This window comes from Nomascus leucogenys, chromosome 3, assembly GCF_006542625.1.
Source record: "Nomascus leucogenys isolate Asia chromosome 3, Asia_NLE_v1, whole genome shotgun sequence".
Lineage (NCBI taxonomy): Eukaryota > Metazoa > Chordata > Mammalia > Primates > Hylobatidae > Nomascus > Nomascus leucogenys.
The window spans coordinates 135,499,375-135,511,873 of record NC_044383.1 but is presented as its reverse complement, the minus strand read 5'-3'; the positions used below and the strand labels follow the sequence as shown (position 1 = coordinate 135,511,873).

The window sequence follows — 12,499 nt, the reverse complement described above, 5'->3', positions numbered from 1 at the left end:
GAGATGGAATCTCACTCTGTTGCCCAGGCTGGAGTGCAGTAGCACGATCTTGGCTCACTGCAGCCTTTGCTTCCCAGGTTCCAGCGATTCTCCTTCCTCAGCCTCCCAAGTAGCTGAGATTAGAGGTGCGTGCCACATGCCCGGCTAATTTTTGTATTTTTAGGAGAGACAGGGTTTCGCCATGTTGGCCAGGCCGGTCTCGAATTACTGACCTTGTGATCCACCCGCCTCGGCCTCCCAAAGTGCTGGAATTACGGGCATGAGCCACTGCGCCCGGCCCCCAAAATGCATTTTTAATAAGAAAAGCAAGTTGCTGAGCAATAAGTATAATATGACACCATTTGTGTAAAACTAAAACAAAACAACTCAAACAATATTTGTGTTTATCTATTAGACATGCAAGTAAACGTACAGAGAAAGCACTAGAGGGGTGCAGAAAAACAGTAGGGGAAGCGAGTGGGTTTGGGGTGCGCAGAAGAGACATCATGTCTTTTTATTCTTTATGCTTCTACGTTGCTTGGAGTTTTCGCTTGCAATAAATATGTTTTCATGATTATTTCTGTATTAAAAAAATTTTTTTTGAAATATATCGGTCTTTGCGGGTAGAAAAGAGAGAGGCACCCAGGCTGTCTAGTGTGTTTCTGTTGGTTTTGTCATCTTCCTTTAGAAACCATCTATCAGGCTGCAGCCCCCTTCCCAGGCCACCCCCCAGTCCCCGGTGTAGGCCAGGCCATAATGCCTGGCTGGGATAGATGAAATTTGGGGCAGGCCCTTTTTTTTTTTTTTTTTGAGACGGAGTTTTGCTCTTGTTGCCCAGGCTGGAGTGCAATGGTGCAATGTCGGCTCACCGCAACCTCTGCTTCCCAGGTTCAAGCGATTCTCCTGCCTCAGCCTCCAGAGTAGCTGGGATTACAGGCATGCGCCACCATGCCTGGCTAATTTTTGTATTTTTAGTAGAGACGGGGTTTCACCATGTTGCCCAGGCTCGTCTCTATCTCCTGACCTCTTGATCTGCCCACCTCAGCCTCCCAGAGTGCTGGGATTACAGGCGTGAGCTACCACGCCCAGCCGGGGCAGGCCCTTCTATTGCAGAGGTTCAGTGTGGTCTGAGTTAATCATTAGGGAAAGCTGTGCAGGGCACCAAGCAGAATTTGGGTGGGAGCACTGCCTTTCTGGGAGTAGAATTCACCCGGGGGCATTTGGCCCTGGGTAAGCCAGGGGCCTGTGTTAGTCTGCTTCAAACCTGTGTTTGGCCTGTCCCGAGTGCTGGGTGCCCCAGAGCAAAGTACCACAGACTGGGGCCTTAAGGGAAATTTGTCATCTCACAGTTCTGGAGGCTGGAAGTTCAAGGTCAAGGTGCCTGCAGGGTTGCTTTCTCCCTTCTCCCTGAGTCTTCACATGGTGGTCCCTCTGTGTGTTCTGTGTTCAAATTTCCTCTTCTTATAAGGACACCAGTCATATTGGATTAGTGACCTCCTTTTAGAGGTCATAGCTCTAAATATAGTCACACTCTGAGGTACTGGGGTGAGGAATTTACCATGGGAATTTGGGAGGTCACTATTCAGCCCCCCACAGGGCCTGAGAAACAAGAAACCTGTGTTTGGCCTGTCCCGAGTGCTAGGTGCATGCTCAGCCCCTGCAGCCCTGGTGTGTGGTTGGGTGTGTGCCCTGCCCAGCAGTGTGGGGTGAAGGCCTCAGTGAGCTCACTGTGAAAGCAGCGTGATTGCTCCTGCAGCTCTGCAGCCACACTGAGCAACTGAAAGTCCCAAGTGGGACTGGGCTCCACCTGATTTCCTGACAGCTAGGCCGGGAGGGAGCCAGCGCAGGCACATCTTGCCCTTGCCCCAGTCTGCCCAGGAAACACCTGATGGATGTGTTTTTTTTTCTCTTTAGCTCATGCCTGCAGGGCTCTGAGAGGAGGAAGCCTGGGGCAGGACCTGGGCCAGTGGCCGCTGGGCACAGCATGGAGCACCCTAGCAAGATGGAATTCTTCCAGAAGCTGGGCTACGACCGGGAGGACGTGCTCCGGGTGCTGGGCAAGCTGGGCGAGGGCGCCCTGGTCAACGACGTGCTGCAGGAGCTTATCCGCACAGGCAGCCGCCCGGGGGCCCTGGAGCACCCGGCTGCACCCAGGCTAGTGCCTCGGGGCTCCTGTGGGGTCCCAGACTCTGCCCAGCGTGGCCCAGAGACAGCCCTGGAAGAGGACTTCGGAGCCCTGGCCAGTTCTCTGCGACCCATAGTGATTGATGGCAGCAACGTGGCGATGAGGTAGCTTCCCTTCATCCTGTAGCTGGGGCTGGGGAGGCCCCTGTTCCCAGGAGCCTGAGAACTGTCCCTCTTCTTTGTGGTTTGGTCCAAAGAGCTTTGGGGCCAATGGATTAGGCTTTGAATCCCTGTGCCATCTCTTAGTAGCTGTGTGGTGTTAAGCAAGTCACTTAACCCCTCTGAGCCTCATTTTCTCCATCTGTACGGTTGGGATAAAATCTCCATAGAGGGTTTTTGTGCACAAAATGCCTAGGATAGTGCCTGACACAGAGCAAGTGTTCAACAAGCGTAGCTGTTATTATCATAACCTAGAGGAAGAGCCTTCTTTTGGGGAAGGTGTGGTAATGAGGGGGGCGCCCTGGGTCAAGTGTTGGCAGATGTGGCTTCTTGTTGGGAGTCTGTCCCTAACCAGCTGCGAGACTCTGGGAAAGCTGCAGGATTCATTTCCTCTTCTGTGAAAGAGGCCCACAAATATCTCTTCTACTCTCTCAAGGTTATGAGCATCAGAGGGGAAGGTGTGCTTTGAAGTGCACTGGAAGCCCTCTGCTGGGGTTGCTGGGGAGGCGGTGTTGCGGCTCCCTTAAGTTTGAGAGATTTGTTTGTGGCCCCCCGAGCTGCAGAGGCGGCTGTGTGAACATTCGTGTGTTGGCATCTTTGTGGGTTTTGGGAATGCCAGCCTCATGCCCGAATTGTTATCTGTCTGTCTTGGCTGAGCTCCTCTGTGACGGAATCTCTGCAGCCTCCCCCAACACCCTGCTGGACGAAGTGGGGCGTTGCCCAAACAAGTGGATTATTCTACCACTTGGCTTTGTTACAGCCGTGCAAAGGGCAGAGCCATAGGAAACGGTTCACTCCCAGCTGTAAATATATGTGCTTCCCTTTTCAAAAGCTAAGTTACTCCCACCATAGGTGGGAATCCAGAAAAGCAATTCTCAACAGCGCCAAATGTGTCAACAGAGCCTCCGAGAGTTTCCCCTGGGGATTTGGGCTCACTTCGGATTTGGTGTTGCAGGACCTAGGTTTGCAATGGTTCAACCCAGATGGTCCAGCCTCAGGGGCTGTCCCTGCACTTTTTGTGGTGTGTACTGAGAGTTGTTTTTTTTTTTTTTTTTCTTCAACTTTTAATCAGCTAAGTCTCCCTGGCATTGATGATATCAGCAGGCGATGCAGCCCTCTCTTTCTCCTGGGACTTAGGGGCTGGACCATGGGGTCTCTGTCACATTGTCACCCATGTCATATATAGGCACCAGATAGGTAAATCTATGAAATTCTGCTCAATTTAAGATCTCTGGGAAGCTAAAAGGATTTTTAAGAATCCAGTAGGTTCTGAGGGTCCTAGAAAGACTAGAAGGGGTTGTGAGAGGGGCCTGGCCTCTATATGATCTGAGCAAGGAACCTCTCTCCCTGGGCTTCCATAGAAGGAAGGCTTTGAATGCTTAAATCAAAGACCTTCCCAGCCCTAAGGTTGTATATGTTCTGTGATTCCAAATCAAAACAGCAGAGTGGCTGTAGGGTAAAAAGACTATTTCAGGGGCAACAAGAAATATGCCCAGTCCCCAGAGAATCTCTTTGGGGACAGGGCATGTTTTAGAAATTGTTATAATAGGATAGTGGTGGAGGGTTTTGTTTTTATGGGAGTCTCTGTTGCTGCTTGGAGTCAAACTTAAGCCACATCCTGTGTTTGTACATGACCATAATGTGTCCTGGGTACATCCATTGATCCCCCATCTCTGCCCCCCACCTCCCACGATTGCAATCAGATTAATTTTCTCATGCTCAGTCTGTGCGGGTTACACATCGAAACCCTTACTCAGACTTACTACGAAGAATGTGTCAGAGCATAAATGTTCTCACACACTGACTACCTCCAAAACACTTGAGTTAACCAGAACACATGTACCTATGCTCTGTGTGTGTCATATACGGACACACACACGCGATGTGTCTACACACACACATATCCCCTCTCTCTGCCCCTGGATCCCAGTAGTTAGGGAAAAGAGACAAATGGCACAACCGCCACCTGATCACAGGACTTAATTTGTTCCTTTTAAAGGCAAGTTCTGGGGAGAGTAGGGTGTGAGGTTCCACCCCATCCTCTGCTCCTTCTGCAGTGACATCTGTTGTGTCCTCCAATGGGACTTTCAGTAGGACTCATGTCCCTCCGGGTCTGCCATATCCTTAGTCATGAAAGGTTCAAGTGGGTGCTGACCCTTCACAGGCAATGGGTGATTGAAACCCAAAGTGGTGTCTCATTGTTATCTGTTGACCTCAAAATTCAATTAACCTCAGAAACATGGTTTCTGAAAATTCCCTTTCACTGAGGTTTTGTAGTATTGCAGACATTGCCACTTTCTGTTTTTGAAGGCAGTACTGCTTCATGCACTGTCTGGCCTTGCAGTGGTGGGGAGGGGCTTAAAGACCGAGTGGGACACCTGTTCTTTCCACCTTGAGCGGATGAGAAGTGTGGCTCCTGTTGGCGGGAGTGTTCTTCAGTGTGCCTGTTCCTGGCTGTGGCTCTGTCCCCCGGAAGCGTCCTTCTGGAAGTTCTAGAGGAGAGTCTTTTTTATTTTTTCCAGCTTCTGGAGACTGTGTTCCTCAGCTCATGGCCGCTTCTATCTTCAAAGCCAGCAATGGCCTGAAATGATATACACAATGTGGCATGTCTGTGTACGTATATGTGGTTCTCTGGGGGAAGGATTCATAGCTTTCAATAGATACTTAAAGGGTCTGTCATCCCCAAAAATATGATAACCCACTGACATAGAATGTGAAATTACAGATAATACTATGCTTTATGGCCAGGGATTTATTTTTCCTCTGCCTTTCGGGAGGCACTAGGCCATGTGTCCCCTGTTAGCACAGAAAATGTTAGAGTGGGCCATCAGTTCTTGTTCTGACCCTCTCAGTTACACAGGAAGGGACTTGACAGGCTTGACTATGGTCAACACTGGCTTGAATCAGACCCTGACCCCCACCTGTGCTTCCTAGCCATGACACAATAGTTGGAAGTTTCTGTGGCCTTCTTTCCCCAGTGCTTCAGAATGTTTAGCCCAACGCCATTGGTCGTGCTTGGCTGAACCCAGAAGGCCTGGCGGCTGCTCTCTGGAGGTTGACAAAGTGGGCCACTGGCCCAGTGCTTTTTAGAGAAATGGGCTCTCCTAAGCAGGACTGCTGGCATCATTCATCATTTTGTAAGAGGTGGGTCAACGTAATGAGAACTCCAAGTGATGATGTGGGGAGAGTGGAAGATGGGGACCTGGTAAACAGACCTATGGCTGCCCCCAGTTTTGCTGGACCTCTTGCTATACCCCATAAAGGAAACCAGGGAAGTCAGAAGTACGGGACCGCTAGGCCAGGGCTGCCCAACGCTACTCCCCGCAGTGAGGGCAAGGCCCGCCCCTGCCCTGTCCCCACAGAGCCACTTGCCACATGTGGCGTTTGAGCACTTGAAATGTGGCCAGTGCAACCAAGGAACTGGCTTCTACATTTTATTTTTTAAGTTTATTTTAACTTAAATGTGAATAGCCAGGTGTGGCAAGTGGCTATAGATTGGACTGTACAGCTGTCCCTTTTCAGCCATCCAGCTGTGTGACCTCAGGTAGGTCACCTGGCTTGAGCCCTATTTACACAATTAGGAGGTTGGGCTAAACCTTAAAAGGCCTTTTCATCTCTAACGGGTGAGGATTCAAGGTGGTTATTTTACATATGCTTGAAATAAATAAATATATTTTATTTTTATTTTTTTTTCTTCAGACGGAATCTTGCTCTTTTGCCAGGCTGGAGGGCAGTGGTCCAATCTCGGCTCTCTGCAACCTCCACTTCCTGGGTTCAATCGATTCTCCTGCCTCAGCCTCCTGAGTAGCTGGGATTACAGGTGCCTGCCACTACACCTGGCTAATTTTTGTAGTTTTTTGTTTGTTTGTTTTGAGACAGTCTCGCTGTGTTGCCCAGGCTGGAGTGAAGTGGTGAGATCTTGGCTCGCTGCAACCTCTACCTCCTGGGTTCAAGCAATTCTCCTGACTCAGCCTCCTGAGTAGCTGGGACTACAGGTGTGTGCCACCATGCCTGGCTAATTTTTTGTATTTTTAGTAGAGACTGGGTTTCACCATGTTGGCCAGGCTGGTCTCAAACTCCTGACCTTGTGATCTGCCTGCCTCAGCCTCCCAAAGTGCTGGGATTACAGATGTGAGCCACCGCGCCCAGCCAAATTTTTGTATTTTTTTAGTAGAGCTGGGGTTTCGCCATGTTGGCCAGGCTGGTCTCGAACTTCTGACCTCAAGTGATCCATCCACCTCAGCCTCCAAAGTGCTGGGATTATAGGTGTGAGCCACTGCGCCTGGTCAATACATTTTTCTCATAAAGGAATTTCTCTTCTTTAGAGGTTCAGAGAGAGTAACTCACCTGAGGTCACAGAGCAAGAAGAGCCAGCTCTGGATTCAGTGCTCTCTCCGATGCCTCGCGTTCCCCCCAGACATTACCATTCCTTCTGCTCTCCCCCCTGGCCTAGGAAAGGGCCACAGGGTAGGAGACCCTGACCCACAGGCTCTTGTCCTGCAGCCAGAGCCTGGCAGAACAGAGGCGGGCTCTGGCTGCAGTTGACAAGCCCTGGACTTGTCAGCTGCAGGCAGGAGGTGTGAGGCCCCACTCCCTTCACAGGGACCCTCTGCAGGGCTGGTACCCAGGATGCCCTCAGGGTGCCACATGTGCCTCGAATAGTAGCTCTCATGGACTAGCAGCCCAAAGACTGATTTCTGAGTGCAGTCTCCATACCTTAAAGGTAGTGCTGTATGTGTGTTTCTGTGAGAAAGAGAGGGACATCATCTCAGGTCGTTCAGCTGAATACCCGAGTCCATAGATACCTGGCCTTAAGAATAATGTCCAGCAACTTTTTAGAAAGAAGGCAGCTTTCATTGAAAGCATGTTCAAAATGGCATCATGGTGTGTGGGAAGAGCATGAATTCTCATGAGCCAACAGTTGCAGCATTTTCTTGCCTAGGGTGGGAAGACTCACAAGTGCCTGGCCTGTTTTACATTCTGTAGGCAAATCTAGAAAAGGCGGGATTCAAAGTACAACCTTGGGGGGAAACCACCTGATAATTTCACATCCTCTTACTGCCCCAGAGTAGGGTTTCATGTAAATGTGTCCTCATTTTGGAGTGCACAGGGCTTTTTGCTTTGGCTGTTGTTTACATTTTTATACTCTCAGGACACTCTGCAGGCTCTGGTTTGTGCTGGAGTAAGGGATCCCCAAGGAAGGCAGAGATCAGGCTTGAAATCATACCTCTCAGTTTTCATCATGCCCCTCTCATGGATTCCCAGCAGGCAAGAAAGAGAATGGTGGGGGTTTATGACCGGGCTGGGGGTCAGACTTGCTTCTGAGACCCTGAATCTGTTCTGTCCGACGTTAGCCTTGGGCTCCTGCCTGTCTGCACCCATTTCCTGTAAGGTGAAAGCTCCCAGAGCAGCCCCTGCTCACGGTCTGTTTCCCCTGCCTTGAGCTGGGGAGAGATCTCCTGGTGAGAAGGATCAGAGTGTTTGCAATTGAACCTCCAATAAGAAACAGAGTGGCAACAGCAGCTTCGCTTCACATCTCAGATCCCTGAGGAATCATTGCTCCTCTCTTTCCTCTCGCCCACAGCCACCTTCCTCCACATGTGACTGTTCTGGGAACCCCTAGCCGCTGCAGGAACTACTTGGCGATAGTCAAAGATCCAGTGGTGCACAATTGGATTGTCTAGTTACTGAAACTGGCTGGCACTCTGATTGCAGCTACCCCAGGCACAGTTGTCAGGCAGGCAAAATTTGCCTTGGGTGCCAACCCACTTCCTCTTTGTACCTTCGGTCATTCAAAACTCCCAGCTCTGGTGGGGTGCAGTGGCTCATGCCTGTAATCCCAGCACTTTGGGAGGCCAAGGCAGGCGAATCACCTGAGGTCAGGAGTTTGAGACCAGCCTGACCAACATGGAGAAACCCCGTCTCTACTAAAAATACAAAATTAGCCGGGTGTGGTGGTGCATGCCTGTAATCCCAGCTACTTGGGAGGCTGAGGCAGGAGAATCACATGAACCTGGGAGGTGGAGGTTGCAGTGAGCCGAGATTGCGCCATTGCACTCCAGTCTGGGCAACAAGAACAAAACTCCGTCTCAAAAACAAACAAAAAACAAAAACAAAACTCCCAGCTCCTTTCTCCTTTTCCCAGGGCCTGGCTCTTGGCTTGCTGCCTGATGAGCTGGTTCACAGTGTTGGTTAATAAGGGCATGAGTTGCCTTTTCTAAGCATGAGCATTTAAACTGTGGGTTACTATTGCTCCAAAGGAGCTGCCATCTGGATTCTGGGGTATAGATGGAGTTGAGGGGAATCAATGGTCTTCGGGAGACGAGGGAGGAAGAGTTTGCAGCCTAAGGGGTCAGGCTTTGAGGGCTGCCCCTAGATCAGAGCATTGGACACACTTGCTTCAGTTTCCTCAAGGGTAAAATGGGGACAGGGTCACTTCCTCAAGGGCTTGTTGTAATGATTAAATGAGGCAAAACGTGCCAAGTGCTCTGGCAGACAGAACCCTCTACAGATCTTAAAAATGAGCTCCAAGGCCAGGCACAGTGGCTCATGCCTATAGTCTCAGCACTTTGGGAGGCCAACATGGGAGGATCACCTGGGGCCAGGAGTTCAAGACCAGCCTGGGCAACATAGCCAGACCTCATCTCTACAACAAATTTTTAAAATTAGCCAGGTGTGGCAGTGCGCACCTGTAGTCCCAGCAACTTGGGAGGCTGAGGTGGGAGGATTGCTTGAGGCTGAGAGGTCGAGGCTACAGTGAGCCATGATTGTACCACTGCACTCCAGCCTGGGTAACAGAGCGAGACTCCATTTCTTAAAAAAAAAAAAAGAGCTCCAAGAAGCAGGGGTGATGTCTCTTCTTAGCATGCAGTGCAGAGCCTTGTAGTAGATATTCAGGAATTGCGCTGAGTCTATGAAGGAACGTGCAGATGAGTGGATGCCTTTGGTGTGTGCATTCCTGTCTGTGTGCTGAGGAGTGGGCTCCCAGGGCGACTGAGAGCTCTGCCAGGGTCCAGGTTCCCTTCCTCTCTCTCACCACTGAACACTGCCTCCTACACCCACCAAAGGTGTCAGAGATGGCTTGTGAAAGGTTAAACGCAAATATGGAAGGAGACCCTGAAAAGAGAGCAGCAATTAAGAAACAGTATTTTTTTTTTTTTTTGAGATGGAATCTCACTCTGTCACCCAAGCTAGAGTGTAGTGTCTTCATCTCGGCTCACTGAAACCCCTGCCTCCTGGGTTCAAGAGATTTTCCTGCCTCAGCCTCCTGAGTAACTGGGATTACAGGCACACGCCACCACGCCTGGCTAATTTTTGTATTTTTAGTAAACACGGGGTTTCACCATGTTGGTTAGGCTGGTCTCGAACTCCTGACTTCGTGATCCGCCTGCCTCGGCCTCCCAAAGTGCTGGGATTACAGGCTTGAGCCACAGCACCCGGCCAAGAAACAATTTTTAAAATAATTGTGGTGGTGCTATTTTCCCTTGAGAATTAATTGAGGCTGGACTTGACTACATTGAAAAGATGCATGTGTCTTGGGGGTGACGTGAGGGAGGGTGTCATCAATTGTTCACTTTACTCCTTCAGGGACACAGAAAACGGACCTCATTTTCTATGACAGGCACGATCTCTTCCCCTCTTTTTTAGGTAGGGAAGGGTACACCTTACATTTGCCAGTGTACATCAGGTGGGGCCTCCGTTTCTTCTGTCTCCTGGGCGACTCAGGCTCTGTGGTTCCTCTCTGCCCCCTCCCGTCTCAGATGGCCTCTGGGGCCTTTGAGACCTGGTATTGGCCGGAAAAGGGGTCTGGGGCCCTCAATGGGTTCTGCTGCACAGTGGCTGGGCTGGCCTGGCCTCTAAACAGGAAACATGGAAGTGGCCTTCTGGGAGCCATGCTGGCTTAAAATGCTCTCTGCTCACTGGCGCCAGCTTGTCCATCCCCAGACAGTCCACCAGGCCTGGGGTCACGTGAGGGATGGGGTGTGGCTTCAGACTCACCTCTCCTCCAAGGCATGTTCCTCCAAGGCAGCCTTGCAGAAACCCGGTTTCTCTGAGGGGCTTGCAATCTGCCCAGGCTGTGCTGAAAAACAAAGGTTCAGCCTTTGGTTCAGCCTCTTGTTCACACAGTCTCGATGTTTCTCCATCTCCCCCTCCCCTATGGTTGGGCTGGGTGGAGCCAGAATAGGGGGGCGGGGTGAGGACCTCCTCCTCCTTCCATCTCCCCTATTTTTCAGCTTCTGCTGGGCTGGAAAGGACCAGCGATCTGCTTCCTCTTCCCCCGCTTTTTTTTTTTGAGATGGAGTCTTGCTCTGTCGCCCAGGCTGGAGTGCAGTGGTGCGATCTCAGCTCACTGCGACCTCCGCCTCCCAGGTTCAAGCGATTCTCCTGCCTCAGCCTCCCGAGTAGCTGGGACTACATGTGCATGCCATCACACCCAGCTAATTTTTTTGTATTTTTAGTAGAAACAGGGTTTCACTGTGTTAGCCAGGATGGTCTCTATCTCCTGACCTTGTGATCCTGCCTCCTTGGCCTCCGAAAGTGCTGGGATTACAGGCGTGAGTCACTGTACCTGGCCTCCCTCTTCCTTTTGACCACAGACATCCCTGTTGATATTTTCTCCTCACTGTACAAGCCTCAAGAGTTCAGCCTCAATAGCGAAAGGGATATTTATCTTCTTCATTTTTTTTTTTTTTTTTTTGAGATGGAGTCTTGCACTGTCACCCAGGCTGGAGTGCAGTGGCTCGATCTCGGCTCACTGCAAGCTCCGCCTCCCAGGCTCATGCGATTCTACAGCCTCAGCCTCTCCAGTAGCTGGGATTACAGGCACACGCCACCACACTCAGCTAATTTTTGTATTTTTAGTAAAGATGGGGTTTCACCATGTTGGTCAGGCTTGTCTTGAACTCCTGACCTCAGGTGATCCGCCCGCCTCAGCCTCCCAAAGTGCTGGAATTACAGGCATGAGCCACCGCATCCTTTTTGTTTTATAAACTTGTGACTACCCTAATCTCCTCTGAGAAAATAGCAGGAAAGGTCACATACGAGAGAGAGCACAGCAATGCGAATTCAAAATGTCATCCTTGTCTGCATATGGGTTGGCTGCCAGGCTTCTCGGGAGAAGGCATGAGTGGCCTGGTGGCCCTTGGCTCTCTAAGAACTTATCCTTGACCCTCCCTTTACACCTGTTGCCCGGGCTCATTCCTCATGCTCCAGCCCCACTCCTGTCTTTCTGGTCCCTAGACCATGTCAGTCACGCCTGTGTTTGGATCTTTCCGGTCAGCTCTTCCCTTGGCTTCGGCTTCTCCTCCAGCTGCTTCTCAGCTGAGTTTCTTCTCAGCCAGTCGTTTATTCAACAGCTTTTAAATTGAGTCCTTATAATTATTAGGCACAATGCTGGGCACTGAGAGTTCTGTGGTGAGCAAGAGTAACTCATAGTTTAAAGAAGGGAAACCCAGACGATCCCCTGGATGGGTGCCAACGTTCCCCAGTGCCAGGAAGGAGCGGGAGGGTGCAGTGAGAGCTCGTGAGAGGGATCTGCTGGAGTCTAGGGAGTAGGGGATGCTTTCCTGAGGAAGTGAGGATGAAGCTGGGATCTGAAGGTGGAAGAGGAGGTGGAGTGATCTAATTTGAGGCCAGGCTCTGTCTCCCCCATGGCTAAGCCCAGTTGATTTTGCCTTCTCAATATCTCAAATCTATCCACTTGTCTCCCTCCAGCGAAACCCCACTGACCCCACTGACTGAGTCTGAGGGACGTCTCAGGTTTCACCAGTCACTTGGAGCAGCGTTTGGCGACCCCTTTCCCCTCGGCTTTCCTGATGCGCATCCTCTGGTTTTCTTCCTCCTTCTCAGATCAGTCCCTCCTGAGTCCCATATGATATTGCCCCCCTCTACCTATAACCAGCTGCGAAGTCGCAGAGTTCCTCCAGCCCAGGCCGCTCACTTTCTCTCCAGGCGAGCAGGAAATTCTGTCCATGCTGTGGCCTCAGCTATTGCTTACACAGAGATGGCCTACAGCTTTAGTCACTCAGACATCTCCACTGAACCCTAGCTGTTTACTTAACATTTCCTCTAAGTGGAAATGTTAACAGCTCAATATGGGTCTAAAATAAAACTTGTGATCTTTCCCTCTAACCCTGTTCCCTTCCAGAATTCCTGGTGTCAGTGAATAGCCCGCCAT

General features: G+C 50.7%; 1 protein-coding gene across 2 annotated transcripts in view; it reads left to right on the top strand.

Moving 5' to 3' along the window:
• ZC3H12D (zinc finger CCCH-type containing 12D) overlaps positions 1-12,499 on the top strand; it is a 37,376-nt gene that overhangs the window by 8,526 nt on the left and 16,351 nt on the right. For both annotated transcript variants that reach the window (XM_030803768.1, XM_030803777.1), the window contains exon 2: positions 1,894-2,268. In XM_030803768.1, coding sequence (XP_030659628.1) covers positions 1,964-2,268 — 305 coding nt within the window. In that variant the 5' untranslated portion in view covers positions 1,894-1,963. The remainder of the gene's footprint in view (positions 1-1,893; positions 2,269-12,499) is intronic.